The sequence below is a fragment of the Dendrobates tinctorius genome, unplaced genomic scaffold (genome assembly GCF_039654945.1).
Source record: "Dendrobates tinctorius isolate UK_male_01 unplaced genomic scaffold, ASM3965494v1 ptg000261l, whole genome shotgun sequence".
NCBI classification, from domain to species: domain Eukaryota; kingdom Metazoa; phylum Chordata; class Amphibia; order Anura; family Dendrobatidae; genus Dendrobates; species Dendrobates tinctorius.
In genome coordinates, this window is record NW_027361928.1 from 1,325,157 (window position 1) to 1,342,171 (window position 17,015).

The window sequence follows — 17,015 nt, forward strand, 5'->3', positions numbered from 1 at the left end:
TGCAGCTCTGGGGTATAACACAGGAGGTAACTCAGGATCAGTAATGTATGTACACAGTGACTGCACCAGCAGAATAGTGAGTGCAGCTCTGGAGTATAATAGAGGATCAGTGATGTAACTTATGTGGACAGTGACCTGATACTTTTGGGTGGTCCTACCTTGAACATGCGTGGAGCGACATAAGAATGCTCCCCGGACCAGATCTGGCGGATTAGTTCAGCATAGGCTGTGGCGATCTCTCCTTTCATTCCCAGCGGATTGTCCCTGTTGATCTCGTCCTTGTAGTCGTCGGTCAAGAAGTACTCGGTCAGGGGGGGGGTGTTACTCAAACACTGTATAAAAAAGAGCATTGATCACCTGATCGGCAGCGCAGATTTACTGACTGTTCCTGTCTCCAGGACTCGGGGCAGATCCCGTCCTTCCAAGTATACGACGTGCTGGCGATATAAGGGCGTCACTACAGGCGTTCTGTATGTTGGCTTGTCCTCGTCTGATTGTTCTTCCAATCCCCTTAGGGCTTGTTCACACGTCGTATTGTTCCGTTAAAAAAAAAGCGTTTTACTTTCCCAGAGAAGAGAACGAGACTTCTGTCGCCTCGGTCGCTCACTGCTGAGGTTTGCCTTGTGGATTTACACCCAATTGAAGCATCCGCAGCGTCAACTGTTTCAGTGTTTATGAGGCAGGAAAATCTGCAGGAAATACTAAGTGTGCACATGGCCTTATTCCAGAGGGCCCACTGTTACCAGTTATCAGTAAGTGTAAAGCCGCTGGTCACTGGTAATGTACTGGAGATGTGTGTCACTGAGGTTGTTAGCTTCAGTGACATGAACCCGGAAGCACGTTATGTGCTGAGAGGGGTTAATCTGCCATGACAGGACCAGGTTTATTATGAACATCTGAAGAGCTGGGCAGATGGCCGCTGTCCACCTTATCTCCACCCCAGGCCAAGGTCCAGGAGCTAAAGGCGATGGTTCTGTGTAGTCTGGAAGGGAGCCGCACTACAGAGCGGGCGGACACCGCCGTTTTCAGGGCTATAGTGGGGGCTGCCTGATACATGTCGAGAAGACGGGATATGTCGGTTTCTTTTGCACTGGGCTGTGGAGTGTCCCTGTGATTGCCTCATTAAGCCGACGAGTGAGCCGATCTACCACACCGCCGAGCACACAAGAGCCGCAGCCACAACCCAACTAAGACCCCAGGAGCGGCCAGACCTACCTGCAATGCAGAGTTCATGAAGCACGTGTTCCCCAGGTTACTGAGACCACACAGGCCGGGCTTACTGGAGGGGTCCCTGTAACTGTACGAGCTGTACGAGGAGCCGTAACCACTGCAGGAGGAAGAAGAGGGGACGCCATGAGCCGAGGAGAAAGGCGGGGGGGGGGGGGGGGGGGGGGGGGCGCCGAGGGGGGAGGAAGGCGAGGGGGGAGGAAGGCGAGGGGGGAGGAAGGCGAGGGGGAGGAAGGCGAGGGGGAGCCGAGGAGGAGGAAGGCGAGGAGGAAGGCGAGGGGGAGCCGAGGAGGAGGAAGGCGAGGGGGAGCCGAGGAGGAGGAAGGCGAGGGGGAAGGCGAGGGGGAGCCGAGGAGGAGGAAGGCGAGGGGGAGCCGAGGAGGAGGAGGAGGAAGGCGAGGGGGAGCCGAGGAGGAGGAGGAGGAAGGCGAGGGGGAGCCGAGGAGGAGGAAGGCGAGGGGGAGCCGAGGAGGAGGAGGAGGAAGGCGAGGGGGAGCCGAGGAGGAGGAAGGCGAGGGGGAGGAGGAAGGCGAGGGGGAGCCGAGGGGGAGGAGGAAGGCGAGGGGGAGCCGAGGAGGAGGAGGAAGGCGAGGGGGAGCCGAGGAGGAGGAGGAAGGCGAGGGGGAGCCAAGGAGGAGGAGGAAGGCGAGGGGGAGCCGAGGAGGAGGAGGAAGGCGAGGGGGAGCCGAGGAGGAGGAGGAGGAAGGCGAGGGGGAGCCGAGGAGGAGGAGGAGGAAGGCGAGGGGGAGCCGAGGAGGAGGAGGAGGAAGGCGAGGGGGAGCCGAGGGGGAGGAGGAAGGCGAGGGGGAGCCGAGGAGGAGGAGGAAGGCGAGGGGGAGCCGAGGAGGAGGAGGAAGGCGAGGGGGAGCCGAGGAGGAGGAGGAAGGCGAGGGGGAGCCGAGGAGGAGGAGGAAGGCGAGGGGGAGCCGAGGAGGAGGAGGAAGGCGAGGGGGAGCCGAGGAGGAGGAGGAAGGCGAGGGGGAGCCGAGGAGGAAGGCGAGGGGGAGCCGAGGAGGAGGAGGAAGGCGAGGGGGAGCCGAGGAGGAAGGCGAGGGGGAGCCGAGGAGGAGGAAGGCGAGGGGGAGCCGAGGAGGAAGGCGAGGGGGAGCCGGGAACCGAGGAGGAAGGTGAGGACCGAAGAAGAGATGTAGGAGGCTGAGAGCCGCAGACAGGCCTGGAGGGTGCTGCAGGAGCCAATCCGATCCAAGATACGCACACAGCCGTGGCGCGGCCAAAGGGGCCTCCTTACAGACGTGCTGTACTTACAGTGATCATCGGCAGTTCCGAACTCACCCTTTGCACGCACTGGCGTTGCTCAGCCCATAGCCGCCACCCCCGCTGTCTCCGTTTGTTATGGTGGCAGATGAGGATGATGAGGAGTAGGTGCAGCTGGATGAGGACTTTGTGGAGGTGGTGTAGCTTCTACTCGTGGCGGTACTTGATCTAAGGCATTGATGAGAGATCATAGAAAGATCGGGGACAAGTAGCAGACAGACCTCCCCCGGACCCTTCATCACTCACTTGGTCTGCGGCTGCCGAGGCCATGTACCGTCCGCGTTCCTCTGCTCTATCACCAGAATCTGCCAAGACACAAGGAGTTAATTACAGGAGGACTGCACTGACCCGGAGTGAGAGGCCGGGGGACCGATTACCTGCCCCTGGTAGAGCCCCGCGTCCTGCACCGTGTTGTCGGGCTTGGTGAGCTGCTCGAAGGTGTTTGTCATGTATTTATTCCACAGCCGCGTCTCCTTATTCCCGGGAACATTAAAGACGATCCTCATCTCCTTCTCTATGGAGTCTGCAACCAGAGGGAGTGGTGAGGCCGGGCCACGGAGGGAGTGGTGAGGCCGGGCCACGGAGGGAGTGGTGAGGCCACGGAGGGAGTGGGGATGGGTTGGGGCCACGGAGGGAGTGGGGATGGGTTGGGGCCACGGAGGGAGTGGGGATGGGTTGGGGCCACGGAGGTAGGGGATGGGCTGGGGCAGGGTCGAGGCCACTGGCAGGAAGGGTGGGCAGGGGCTCAGTATTCTGGGGCCGCTCTTACCGATCGTGTCGGCTTTGCTGAAGTGGCGCGTCACCACGTTGTCCAGGTCACTATTCTCGCAGAGTTTCAGCTCGATCAGGTACACCTCCACCTTACAATGCTTCACAAACATGCCGTGCTCCACCACCTGCAGACGAGCAGAGGGGTCAGCACCTTCTGCAGCCCGCCCTGGGGCCCCATGTACAGCGCCGGGGCCACCTACCTTCCTCACTATGGGTTTCTGGCCGGGCACGCTGCCATACCAGCACATGAGTTTACCCCAGGCCTCGGTGGGCACCAGCACGTAGTCCAGCTCATCGATCAGATGCTCCTTTAATACCTGAGTGTCAGGATCTGAAGCGACACAGAGCGGTGAATGGGACGCAGCGCCGCCGCCCTGATGGCGCCACTCGCACTCTCTACTCTACCTGCCAACAAGCCAGAGTTATCCACCGGTCCCGGGAACAGGCTGCTTTCTCCCACGTTGTACATGTCCCACGAATCAAACCCAACATATTTCTTCCACTGTTTGTACCAGCGGCTGTCGACTAGGTACCTGACAACACCGAAAAAGCGTCACACAAGCGGACGGTGTCAGAACGACGCGTGACAAAGACCAGAAAATATACAACCGTCCCCTGAGTATTTGTGCCGCCCAGGCCACATCCAGGGGATCAGAATACACAGGGTTCTGTACCGGCGGCACAAAGAATATCCTACTCCCCCCCCCCCACCACCCGGGGTCGACTCCTCCCCCTCCCCCCGGGGGTTGCCGCCACCCCAAACTCCCCCCAAGTCTCCTCTTCCCCTCACCCCAGTGTCTACTCCTCCCTCCTGGGGTCGCCGCCACCTTCTCCCTCCCCAGGTCTCCCCCCCACCGGGGGTCGCCGCCGCCACCTCCTCGCTCCCCAGCGTCTCCTCCTCCCTCCCCCGCCCCAGCGTCTCCTCCACCCTCCCGTGTCTCCTCCTCCCCCCCTCCCGTGTCTCCTCCTCCCCCCCTCCCGTGTCTCCTCCTCCCCCCTCCCGTGTCTCCTCCTCCTCCCCCCCTCCCGTGTCCTCCTCCCCCCCCTCCCGTGTCCTCCTCCCCCCCCTCCCGTGTCCTCCTCCCCCCCCTCCCGTGTCCTCCTCCTCCCCTCCTCCCGTGTCTCCTCCCCCCCTCCCGTGTCTCCTCCCCCCTCCCGTGTCTCCTCCTCCTCCCGTGTCTTCTCCTCCTCCCCCCTCCCGTGTCTCCTCCTCCTCCCCCCTCCCGTGTCTCCTCCTCACCCCCCTCCCCTGTCTCCTCCTCCTCCCGTCTCCTCCTTCCCCCTCCCCCTGTCTCCTTCCCCCTCCCCCTGTCTCCTTCCCCCTCCCCCTGTCTCCTCCTCCCCCCTCCCCCGTCTCCTCCTCCCGTCTCCTCCTCCTCCCCTCCCCCGTCTCCTCCTCCTCCCCCGCCCGTCTCCTCCTCCTCCCCCGTCTCCCCCTCCTCCCCCGTTTCCCCCTCCTCCCCTCCTCCCCCCCCTGTGTCTCCTCCTCCCCCGTTTCCCCCTCCTCCCCCCGTCTCCCCCCCGTGTCTCCTCCTCCCCCGTCTCCCCCTCCCGTGTCTCCTCCTCCCCCGTCTCCCCCTCCCGTGTCTCCTCCTCCCCCGTCTCCCCCTCCCGTGTCTCCTCCTCCCCCGTCTCCCCCGTGTCTCCTCCTCCTCCCCCGTCTCCCCCTCCCGTGTCTCCTCCTCCCCCTCCCCCCCCGTGTCTCCTCCTCCTCCCCCGTCTCCCCCCTCCTCCCGTGTCTCCTCCTCCCCCTCCCCCCCCGTGTCTCCTCCTCCTCCCCCGTCTCCCCCCTCCTCCCGTGTCTCCTCCTCCCCCTCCTCCTGTGTCTCCCCCTCCCCCCTCCCGTGTCTCCCCCCTCCTCCCCTGTCTCCCCCCTCCCCCGTGTCTCCCCCTCCCCCCTCCCGTGTCTCCTCCTCCTCCCCCGTCTCCCCCCTCCCGTGTCTCCCCCTCCTCCAGTGTCTCCCCCTCCCCCCCTCCTCCCGTGTCTCCCCCTCCCCCGTGTCTCCCCCTCCCCCCGTGTCTCCCCCTCCCCCCGTGTCTCCCCCCTCCTCCCGTGTCTCACCCTCCTCCCGTGTCTCCCCCTCCCCCCTCCTCCCGTGTCTCCCCCTCCCCCCGTGTCTCCCCCTCCCCCCCTCCCGTGTCTCCCCCCCTCCCCCGTCTCCCCCCGTGTCTCCTCCTCCCCCTCCTCCCGTGTCTCCCCCTCCCCCCGTGTCTCCTCCCCCCTCCTCCCGTGTCTCCCCCTCCCCCCCTCCTCCCGTGTCTCCCCCTCCCCCCCCTCCCGTGTCTCCCCCTCCCCCCCTCCTCCCGTGTCTCCCCCTCCCCCCCCTCCTCCCGTGTCTCCCCCTCCCCCCCCTCCTCCCGTGTCTCCCCCTCCTCCCGTGTCTCCCCCTCCCCCCTCCTCCCGTGTCTCCCCCTCCCCCCTCCTCCCGTGTCTCCTCCCCCCTCCCGTGTCTCCCCCTCCCCCCCTCCTCCCGTGTCTCCCCCTCCCGTGTCTCCCCCTTTCCCCCCCCCTCCTCCCGTGTCTCCTCCTCCTCCCCCCCTCCTCCCGTGTCTCCTCCTCCTCCCCCCCCCTCCCGTGTCTCCTCCTCCTCCCCCCCCCCTCCCGTGTCTCCTCCTCCTCCCCCCCCCCTCCCGTGTCTCCTCCTCCTCCCCCCCTCCCGTGTCTCCTCCTCCTCCCCCTCCTCCCGTGTCTCCTCCTCCTCCCCCTCCTCCCGTGTCTCCTCCTCCTCCCCCTCCTCCCGTGTCTCCTCCTCCTCCCCCTCCTCCCGTGTCTCCTCCTCCTCCCCCCTCCTCCCGTCTCTCCTCCTCCTCCCCCCCCTCCTCCCGTGTCTCCTCCTCCTCCCCCCCCTCCTCCCGTGTCTCCTCCTCCTCCCCCCCCTCCTCCCGTGTCTCCTCCTCCTCCCCCCCTCCTCCCGTGTCTCCTCCTCCTCCCCCCCTCCTCCCGTGTCTCCCCCTCCCGCCCCCTCCCGTGTCTCCCCCTCCCGTGTTTCCTCCTCCTCCCCCCCCTCCTCCCATGTCTCCTCCCCCCTCCCGTGTCTCCTCCCCCCTCCCGTGTCTCCCCCTCCTCCCGTGTCTCCTCCTCCTCCTTCCCCCTTCCTCCTCCCGTGTCTCCTCCTCCTCCCCCCCCTCCTCCCGTGTCTCCTCCTCCTCCCCCCCCTCCTCCCGTGTCTCCTCCTCCCCTCCTCCCGTGTCTCCTCCTCCCCTCCTCCCGTGTCTCCTCCTCCTCCCCCCCTCCTCCCGTGTCTCCTCCTCCCCCCCTCCTCCCGTGTCTCCTCCTCCTCCCCCCCCTCCTCCCGTGTCTCCTCCTCCTCCCCTCCTCCCGTGTCTCCTCCTCCTCCCCCCCTCCTCCCGTGTCTCCTCCTCCCCCCCTCCTCCCGTGTCTCCTCCTCCTCCTTCCCCCTTCCTCCTCCCGTGTCTCCTCCTCCCCCCCTCCTCCCGTGTCTCCTCCTCCCCCCTCCTCCCGTGTCTCCTCCTCCCCCCTCCTCCCGTGTCTCCTCCTCCCCCCCTCCTCCCGTGTCTCCTCCCCCCTCCTCCCGTGTCTCCTCCCCCCCTCCTCCCGTGTCTCCTCCTCCCCCCTCCTCCCGTGTCTCCTCCTCCCCCCTCCTCCCGTGTCTCCTCCCCCCCTCCTCCCGTGTCTCCTCCTCCCCCCTCCTCCCGTGTCTCCTCCCCCCCCTCCTCCCGTGTCTCCTCCTCCTCCCCCCCCTCCTCCCGTGTCTCCTCCCGTGTCTCCTCCTCCCCCCCCTCCTCCCGTGTCTCCTCCTCCCCCCCTCCTCCCCCCCTCCTCCCGTGTCTCCTCCCCCCCCTCCTCCCGTGTCTCCTCCTCCTCCCCCCCCTCCTCCCGTGTCTCCCCCTCCTCCCCCCCCTCCTCCCGTGTCTCCTCCTCCCCCCCCCCTCCTCCCGTGTCTCCTCCTCCCCCCCCTCCTCCCGTGTCTCCTCCTCCCCCCCCTCCTCCCGTGTCTCCTCCTCCCCCCCCTCCTCCCGTGTCTCCTCCTCCCCCCCCTCCTCCCGTGTCTCCTCCCCCCCTCCTCCCGTGTCTCCTCCCCCCCCTCCTCCCGTGTCTCCTCCTCCTCCTCCCCCCCTCCTCCCGTGTCTCCTCCTCCCCCCCCCCCTCCTCCCGTGTCTCCTCCTCCCCCCCCCCCTCCTCCCGTGTCTCCTCCTCCTCCCCCCTCCTCCCGTGTCTCCTCCTCCCCCCCCTCCTCCCGTGTCTCCTCCCCCCCTCCTCCCGTGTCTCCTCCTCCCCCCCCCCCTCCTCCCGTGTCTCCTCCTCCCCCCCCCCCTCCTCCCGTGTCTCCTCCTCCCCCCCCTCCTCCCGTGTCTCCTCCCCCCCTCCTCCCGTGTCTCCTCCCCCCCCTCCTCCCGTGTCTCCTCCTCCTCCTCCCCCCCTCCTCCCGTGTCTCCTCCTCCCCCCCCCCCTCCTCCCGTGTCTCCTCCTCCCCCCCCCCCTCCTCCCGTGTCTCCTCCTCCCCCCCCCCCCTCCTCCCGTGTCTCCTCCTCCTCCCCCCTCCTCCCGTGTCTCCTCCTCCTCCCGTGTCTCCCAGGCCGGTGCTCGGGCCTGTCCTCCTCCTCCCTCTCACCACTCGTCCCCCTTCCTCAGCGGCGCCTTCAGCAGGTCTCCGAGCTCGGTCTTCTGGGTCTCTGTGTCCGGGAGGCCGCTATGCTCCGGTGACGGGGTGCGGGCGGCTCGGGGCGGCTGCTCCGTGCCCGGTTCTGCTCCGCCACCCCCCTCCGCCATAACTGCGCGAACACTGCGGGGGCGCGCACGTTCTCACCGAAACTTGATGTCAAAGCGTAACGTACGCGCACGTACCAGGAACTCACAAGGCCAAGGGCGGGGACCATGTGGGGCTGCGACACAACTGCGCATGCGGACTATGACGTGTGTCGCCGGCTCTATCACGTGATCATCTCGACCTTCTTAGCACCCGGAAGTGTCCCAGCAGTTTCCCATAGCAACCGGGTCACACCCAGCGTCAGCGCTCTTGTCCGAGAATGCGGCAACTGATTACCAGCCGCGCTGTCCTGTCTGCCGTCCTCTCCTCCCCTCCCCCCTGTGTCCGCCGTCCTCCCCCCCCCACCCCGTGTCCGCCGTCCTCCCCCCCCACCCCGTGTCCGCCGTCCTCCCCCCCACCCCGTGTCCGCCGTCCTCCCCCCCCCCCACCCCGTGTCCGCCGTCCTCCCCCCCCACCCCGTGTCCGCCGTCCTCCCCCCCACCCCGTGTCCGCCGTCCTCCCCCCCCCCCCACCCCGTGTCCGCCGTCCTCCCCCCCCACCCCGTGTCCGCCGTCCTCCCCCCCACCCCGTGTCCGCCGTCCTCTCCCCCCTCCCCCCTGTGTCCGCCGTCCTCTCCCCCCCGTGTCCGCCGTCCTCTCCTCCCCTCCCCCCTGTGTCCGCCGTCCTCTCCCCCCCGTGTCCGCCGTCCTCCCCCCCCCCCCCACCCCGTGTCCGCCGTCCTCCCCCCCCACCCCGTGTCCGCCGTCCTCCCCCCCCCCACCCCGTGTCCGCCGTCCTCCCCCCCCACCCCGTGTCCGCCGTCCTCCCCCCCCCACCCCGTGTCCGCCGTCCTCCCCCCCCCACCCCGTGTCCGCCGTCCTCTCCCCCCCGTGTCCGCCGTCCTCTCCTCCCCTCCCCCCTGTGTCCGCCGTCCTCTCCCCCCCCGTGTCCGCCGTCCTCCCCCCCCACCCCGTGTCCGCCGTCCTCTCCTCCCCTCCCCCCTGTGTCCGCCGTCCTCTCCCCCCCGTGTCCGCCGTCCTCCCCCCCACCCCGTGTCCGCCGTCCTCCCCCCCACCCCGTGTCCGCCGTCCTCCCCCCCCCACCCCGTGTCCGCCGTCCTCCCCCCCCCACCCCGTGTCCGCCGTCCTCCCCCCCCCACCCCGTGTCCGCCGTCCTCTCCCCCCTCCCCCCTGTGTCCGCCGTCCTCTCCCCCCTCCCCCCTGTGTCCGCCGTCCTCTCCCCTCTCCCCCCTGTGTCCGCCGTCCTCTCCCCCCTCCCCCTGTGTCCGCCGTCCTCTCCCCCCTCCCCTGTCCGCCGTCCTCTCCCCCTGTGTCCGCCGTCCTCTCCGCCGTCCTCTCCCCCTCCCCCCTGTGTCCGCCGTCCTCTTCCCCCCCTGTGTCCGCCGTCCTCTTCCCCCCCTGTGTCCGCCGTCCTCTTCCCCCCCTGTGTCCGCCGTCCTCTCCCCCCCTGTGTCCGCCGTCCTCTCCCCCCCTGTGTCCGCCGTCCTCTCCCCCCCCCCCCTGTGTCCGCCGTCCTCTCCCCCCTCCCCCTGTGTCCGCCGTCCTCTCCCCCCCTCCCCTGTCCGCCGTCCTCTCCCCCCCTCCCCTGTCCGCCGTCCTCTCCCCCTGTGTCCGCCGTCCTCTCCGCCGTCCTCTCCCCCTCCCCCCTGTGTCCGCCGTCCTCTCCCCCTCCCCCCTGTGTCCGCCGTCCTCTTCCCCCCCTGTGTCCGCCGTCCTCTTCCCCCCCTGTGTCCGCCGTCCTCTTCCCCCCCTGTGTCCGCCGTCCTCTCCCCCCCTGTGTCCGCCGTCCTCTCCCCCCCTGTGTCCGCCGTCCTCTCCCCCCCTGTGTCCGCCGTCCTCTCCCCCCTCCCCCTGTGTCCGCCGTCCTCTCCCCCCCCTCCCCTGTCCGCCGTCCTCTCCCCCTGTGTCCGCCGTCCTCTCCCCCTGTGTCCGCCGTCCTCTCCGCCGTCCTCTCCCCCTCCCCCCTGTGTCCGCCGTCCTCTCCCCCCCTGTGTCCGCCGTCCTCTCCCCCCCTGTGTCCGCCGTCCTCTCCCCCCCTGTGTCCGCCGTCCTCTCCCCCCCTGTGTCCGCCGTCCTCTCCCCCCCTGTGTCCGCCGTCCTCTCCCCCTCCCCCCTGTGTCCGCCGTCCTCTCCCCCCTCCCCCCTGTGTCCGCCGTCCTCTCCCCCCTCCCCCCTGTGTCCGCCGTCCTCTCCCCCCTCCCCCCTGTGTCCGCCGTCCTCTCCCCCCTCCCCCCTGTGTCTGCCGTCCTCTCCCCCCGTGTCCGCCGTCCTCTCCTCCCCTCCCCCTGTGCCCGCCGTCCTCTCCCCCTCCCCCCTGTGTCCGCCGTCCTCTCCTCCCCTCCCCCCTGTGTCCGCCGTCCTCCCCCCCCCACCCCGTGTCCGCCGTCCTCCCCCCCACCCCGTGTCCGCCGTCCTCCCCCCCCCACCCCGTGTCCGCCGTCCTCTCCCCTCTCCCCCCTGTGTCCGCCGTCCTCTCCCCCCTCCCCCTGTGTCCGCCGTCCTCTCCCCCCCTCCCCTGTCCGCCGTCCTCTCCCCCTGTGTCCGCCGTCCTCTCCCCCTCCCCCCTGTGTCCGCCGTCCTCTTCCCCCCCTGTGTCCGCCGTCCTCTTCCCCCCCTGTGTCCGCCGTCCTCTTCCCCCCCTGTGTCCGCCGTCCTCTCCCCCCCTGTGTCCGCCGTCCTCTCCCCCCCCTGTGTCCGCCGTCCTCTCCCCCCTCCCCCTGTGTCCGCCGTCCTCTCCCCCCCTCCCCTGTCCGCCGTCCTCTCCCCCCCTCCCCTGTCCGCCGTCCTCTCCCCCTGTGTCCGCCGTCCTCTTCCCCCCCTGTGTCCGCCGTCCTCTTCCCCCCCTGTGTCCGCCGTCCTCTCCCCCCCTGTGTCCGCCGTCCTCTCCCCCCCTGTGTCCGCCGTCCTCTCCCCCCCTGTGTCCGCCGTCCTCTCCCCCCCTGTGTCCGCCGTCCTCTCCCCCCTCCCCCTGTGTCCGCCGTCCTCTCCCCCCCTCCCCTGTCCGCCGTCCTCTCCCCCTGTGTCCGCCGTCCTCTCCCCCTGTGTCCGCCGTCCTCTCCGCCGTCCTCTCCCCCTCCCCCCTGTGTCCGCCGTCCTCTCCCCCTCCCCCCTGTGTCCGCCGTCCTCTTCCCCCCCCTGTGTCCGCCGTCCTCTCCCCCCCCCTGTGTCCGCCGTCCTCTCCCCCCCCCTGTGTCCGCCGTCCTCTCCCCCCCTGTGTCCGCCGTCCTCTCCCCCCCTGTGTCCGCCGTCCTCTCCCCCCCTGTGTCCGCCGTCCTCTCCCCCCCTGTGTCCGCCGTCCTCTCCCCCCCTGTGTCCGCCGTCCTCTCCCCCCCTGTGTCCGCCGTCCTCTCCCCCCCTGTGTCCGCCGTCCTCTCCCCCCCTGTGTCCGCCGTCCTCTCCCCCCCTGTGTCCGCCGTCCTCTCCCCCCCCTGTGTCCGCCGTCCTCTCCCCCCCTGTGTCCGCCGTCCTCTCCCCCTCCCCCCTGTGTCCGCCGTCCTCTCCCCCCTCCCCCCTGTGTCCGCCGTCCTCTCCCCCCTCCCCCCTGTGTCTGCCGTCCTCTCCCCCCCCTGTGTCCGCCGTCCTCTCCTCCCCTCCCCCTGTGCCCGCCGTCCTCTCCTCCCCTCCCCCTGTGCCCGCCGTCCTCTCCCCCTCCCCCCTGTGTCCGCCGTCCTCTCCCCCTCCCCCCTGTGTCCGCCGTCCTCTCCCCCTCCCCCCTGTGTCCGCCGTCCTCTCCCCCTCCCCCCTGTGTCCGCCGTCCTCTCCCCCTCCCCCCTGTGTCCGCCGTCCTCTCCCCCTCCCCCCTGTGTCCGCCGTCCTCTCCCCCTCCCCCCTGTGTCCGCCGTCCTCTCCCCCTCCCCCCTGTGTCCGCCGTCCTCTCCCCCTCCCCCCTGTGTCCGCCGTCCTCTCCCCCTCCCCCCTGTGTCCGCCGTCCTCTCCCCCCTCCCCCCCGTGTCTGCCGTCCTCTCCCCCCTCCCCCCCGTGTCTGCCGTCCTCTCCCCCCTCCCCCCCGTGTCCGCCGTCCTCTCCCCCCTCCCCCCTGTGTCCGCCGTCCTCTCCCCCCTCCCCCCTGTGTCCGCCGTCCTCTCCCCCCTCCCCCCTGTGTCCGCCGTCCTCTCCCCCCTCCCCCCTGTGTCCGCCGTCCTCTCCCCCTCCCCCCTGTGTCCGCCGTCCTCTCCCCTCTCCCCCCTGTGTCCGCCGTCCTCTCCCCTCTCCCCCCTGTGTCCGCCGTCCTCTCCCCTCTCCCCCCTGTGTCCGCCGTCCTCTCCCCTCTCCCCCCTGTGTCCGCCGTCCTCTCCCCTCTCCCCCCTGTGTCCGCCGTCCTCTCCCCTCTCCCCCCTGTGTCCGCCGTCCTCTCCCCTCTCCCCCCTGTGTCCGCCGTCCTCTCCCCCTCTCCCCCCTGTGTCCGCCGTCCTCTCCCGTCTCCCCCCTGTGTCCGCCGTCCTCTCCCCTCTCCCCCCTGTGTCCGCCGTCCTCTCCCCTCTCCCCCCTGTGTCCGCCGTCCTCTCCCCCCTCCCCCCCTGTATCCGCCGTCCTCTCCCCTCTCCCCCGTGTCCGCCGTCCTCTCCCCTCTCCCCTCTCCCCCGTGTCCGCCGTCCTCTCCCCTCTCCCGTGTCCGCCGTCCTCTCCCCCCTCCCCCCCCCTGTGTCCGCCGTCCTCTCCCCCCTCCCCCCCCCTGTGTCCGCCGTCCTCTCCCCTCCCCTCTGTCCGCTGTAACATAGTAAGGCCGAAAAAAGACATTAGTCCGTCCAGTTCAGCCTATAAAATTCTGTCAGAATAAATCCCCAGATCTCCGTCCTTCTAAAGAACCTAATCACTATCAGATACAATGTTGTTACGCTTCAGGAAGACATCCAGGCCTCTCTTGAACCCCTCGGCTGAGTTCGCCATCACCACCTCCTCAGGCAGGGAACTCCAGATTCTCACTGCCCTAACAGTAAAGAATCCTCTTCTATGTTGGTGAAGAAACCTTCTCTCCTCCAGACGCAGAGAATGCCCCCTTGTGACCGTCACCTTCATAGAATCATAGAGTTGGAAGGGACCTCCTGGGCCATCTGGTCCAACCCCCTGCTCAAAGCAGGATTCGCGAAATCATCCCAGTCAGATGTCTGTCCAGCCTCTGTTTGAAGACTTCCATTGAAGGAGAACTCACCACTTCTCGTGGCAGCCTGTTCCACTCATTGATCACTCTGTCAAAAAGTTTTCTCTAATATCTAATCTGTGTCTCCTCCCATTCAGTTTCATCCCATTGCTTCTAGTCTTTCCTTGTGCAAATGAGAATAAAGTTGATCCTTCTACAATGTGACAGCCCTTTAGATATTTGTAGACGGCTATTAAGTCTCCTCTCAGTCTTCTCTTCTGCAGCTAAACATTCCCAAATCCTGCAACCTTTCCTCATAAGACAGGGTTTGCAGACCGGTCACCATTCTGGTCGCTCTTTTCTGAACTTGCTCCAGTTTGTTGATGTCTTTTTTAAAATGTGGTGCCCAAAACTGGACACAATATTCCAGATGAGGTCTGACCAAAGAGGAGTAGAGGGAAATAATGACTTCACGTGATCTAGACTGTATGCTTCTGTTAATACATCCTAGAATTGCATTTGCCTTTTTTGCTGCTGCATCACACTGTTGACTCATATTCAGTCTGTGATCTATTAGTATACCCAAGTCTTTTTCACATGTGCTGTCACTTAGGCCTATTCCTCCCATTCTATATATGCTTTTTTCATTTTTATTGCCCAGATGTAGTACTTTGCATTTTTCCCTGTTAAAAACCATTCTGTTAGTTGCTGCCCACTTCTCCAGTTTATTTAAATCTTTTTGAATCCTCTCTCTCTCTTCTCTAGTATTAGCTATCCCTCCTAGCTTTGTGTCATCAGCAAATTTAATCAGTTTACCCTCAATTCCTTCATCTAAATCGTTGATAAAGATGTTGAACAATACAGGGCCCAGGACAGAGCCCTGTGGTACCCCACTTGAGACATTCTTCCAACTGGATGTGCAGCCATTTACGACCACTCTTTGGGTCCGATCACTAAGCCAGTTATGAATCCACCTAACAGTTGCCTTGTCCATTCCATACTTAGTCATTTTTTCAATAAGGATTGTATGAGAGACTTTGTCAAATGCTTTGCTGAAGTCAAGATATACTATATCTACAGCAAATGGCTGCTTCTGTGCTTCTCAGTAGTGAGTCTCCCACCACTACCACTCTTCTTCGCTTCTTGGCTGTACTTTTTGTTGTCACTTCTGGGTGTTGCTGTGTGCCTTTTTCTTCTTTGCTTGCTGGTAGTGCCTCATCCTTAGGTGTACCATCGTCATCCTCCGCAAGGCCTTGGTATCGGGTTTCTCAGTTGTGTGGTTGGTGATGTCTCCATGGTCTTCTTGCTTCTTTTGGTCACATGCTTCCACTCATCTGCTTTTGGAGGTTCTCTGACACTTTCTTCACCTTCGGTCACCAGTAGAGATGTCTCTGTTCTGTCTAGAAAGTCTTCATTTTCCTCTGTCCTCTTCCCCCCCCTCTGTGCGCTGTCCTCTCCCCCCCTCTGTCCTCCCCCCCCTCTGTCCGCTGTCCTCTTCCCCCCCCCTCTGCTGTCCTCTCCCCCCCCTCTGTCTGCTGTCCTCTCCCCCCCCCTGTCCGCTGTCCTCTTCCCCCCCCTCTGTCCGCTGTCCTCTTCCCCCCCCTCTGTCCGCTGTCCTCTCCCCCCCGTCCGCTGTCCTTCCCCCCCATCCGCTGTCCTCTTCCCCCCCCTCTGTCCACTGTCCTCTTCCCCCCCTCTGTCCGCTGTCCTCTCCCCCCCCCGTCCGCTGTCCTTCCCCCGTCCGCTGTCCTCTTCCCCCCTCTGTCCGCTGTCCTCTTCTCCCCCCCTCTGTCCGCTGTCCTCTTCTCCCCCCCTCTGTCCGCTGTCCTCTTCTCCCCCCCTCTGTCCGCTGTCCTCTTCTCCCCCCCTCTGTCCGCTGTCCTCTTCTCCCCCCCTCTGTCCGCTGTCCTCTTCTCCCCCCCTCTGTCCGCTGTCCTCTTCTCCCCCCCTCTGTCCGCTGTCCTCTTCTCCCCCCCTCTGTCCGCTGTCCTCTTCTCCCCCCCTCTGTCCGCTGTCCTCTTCTCCCCCCCTCTGTCCGCTGTCCTCTTCTCCCCCCCTCTGTCCGCTGTCCTCTTCTCCCCCCCTCTGTCCGCTGTCCTCTTCTCCCCCCCTCTGTCCGCTGTCCTCTTCTCCCCCCCTCTGTCCGCTGTCCTCTTCTCCCCCCCTCTGTCCGCTGTCCTCTTCTCCCCCCCTCTGTCCGCTGTCCTCTTCTCCCCCCCTCTGTCCGCTGTCCTCTTCCCCCCCCTCTGTCCGCTGTCCTATTCCCCCCCCTCTGTCCGCTGTCCTATTCCCCCCCCTCTGTCCGCTGTCCTATTCCCCCCCCTCTGTCTGCTGTCCTATTCCCCCCCCCTGTCCGCTGTCCTATTCCCCCCCCCTCTGTCCGCTGTCCTATTCCCCCCCCTCTGCTGTCCTATTCCCCCCCCTCTGTCTGCTGTCCTATTCCCCCCCTCTGTCTGCTGTCCTATTCCCCCCCTCTGTCCGCTGTCCTCTTCCCCCCTCTGTCCGCTGTCCTATTCCTCCCCCTCTGTCCGCCTACCTCTTCCCCCCCCCCCGTCCGCTGTCGTCCTCTCCCCCCCTCTGTCCGCTGTCTGCCTCCCCCCCCTCTGTCCGCTGTCGGCCTCTCCCCCCCTCTGTCCGCTGTCGGCCTCCCCCCCCCCTCTGTCGGCCTCTCCCCCCCTCTGTCCGCTGTCGGCCTCTCCCCCCCTCTGTCGGCCTCTCCCCCCCTCTGTCGGCCTCTCCCCCCCTCTGTCGCCCCCCCCCCCCCTCTGTCGGCCCCCCCCCCTCTGTCGGCCTCCTCCCCCCCTCTGTCGGCCTCTCCCCCACTCTGTCCACTGTCGTCCTCTCCCCCCCCATCGTCGTCCCCCCCATGTGGACGTATCCGCATACAATGCATGTCTGCATGTCCCATGTTAAAGATAGGTACGCAGAACACATGTGGTACTAGGTGGAGCTGAAGGGAAGATGTGCGGAAGTAGGCGGGGCATAAGGGAGGAAGTACGCAGCACACTCATGTTTGGCAAAAGTGTGTACCCGGCCTTAATTAAGGTGAGGAGGAGCAGAGCAGGACCCCCTTCTGTCTTTTGTGCAAGGCAGCCAACATCAACCAGCCATCAATGGAAACTCTAGACCGAGCGTCACCAACACCTAGAGATGAATTATGAGATTACCGTGACTCTCAGGGGTAAGTCCAATATACCACCAGAACCCTGGGAACCCTCCGCACGCCCCTGAGTCTCACCTTTCTCTAGCGGTCCCGGATACCGAGGTATCAAGCCTGGCTCTCCAGAACCACTTAGCCAACCCAAGTTTGGACTCTCCATATCGGTCCAGCCCCAATGAACCCGTTGAGATGTCAGTCGTCCTGTTTGTACTTCCCGCTAGGAAGTTATGACCCATCCTAGATATTAGGAATTATTAAAGCTAAGAGTTCAAGGAAGAATTCGGTCCAACACAGAGGGGCGGTGGTGAATATGGGAGGGGGCGAGCTTGGGGTTAAAAGCTAGCCACACACCTTTAGCCAGTGTAATTTTTCTGCCATGGAAGCCGCGTCACGTCATGTGTGGAGACGGACCAGAAACTCAGAAGGTGCCTGTGCATACGAGAGCTTCCCTCCATCCACCGGTGATAAGGAGCGGTGCCGTGACCCATCCAGCTGACTGCTGCCCCATCCTGTGCCCTCCCTGTATCTGCACCTCTGGCTGTAATCTCTGTATATTACTCTGTATATATCTGTATTATCCAGCTGACTGCTGCCCCATCCTGTGCCCTCCCTGTATCTGTACCTCTGGCTGTAATCTCTGTATATTACTCTGTATATATCTGTATTATCCAGCTGACTGCTGCCCCATCCTGTGCCCTCCCTGTATCTGCACCTCTGGCTGTAATCTCTGTATATTACTCTGTATATATCTGTATTATCCAGCTGACTGCTGCCCC

General features: G+C 65.9%; 1 protein-coding gene across 2 annotated transcripts in view; it reads right to left on the reverse strand.

Moving 5' to 3' along the window:
- USP4 (ubiquitin specific peptidase 4) overlaps positions 1-8,127 on the reverse strand; it is a 50,143-nt gene extending 42,016 nt beyond the window's left edge. Inside the window, exons 1-9 of one of the 2 annotated variants that reach the window (XM_073558904.1) lie at positions 8,081-8,127; positions 3,679-3,806; positions 3,474-3,604; positions 3,272-3,398; positions 2,880-3,025; positions 2,749-2,807; positions 2,521-2,670; positions 1,216-1,327; positions 159-332 (exon numbers count right to left, since the gene is read on the reverse strand). In XM_073558904.1, the coding sequence (XP_073415005.1) occupies positions 159-332; positions 1,216-1,327; positions 2,521-2,670; positions 2,749-2,807; positions 2,880-3,025; positions 3,272-3,398; positions 3,474-3,604; positions 3,679-3,806; positions 8,081-8,112 (1,059 nt within the window). In that variant the 5' untranslated portion in view covers positions 8,113-8,127. The other variant, XM_073558903.1, reaches the window with a different exon arrangement.
- Positions 8,128-17,015: the final 8,888 nt, after the last annotated feature.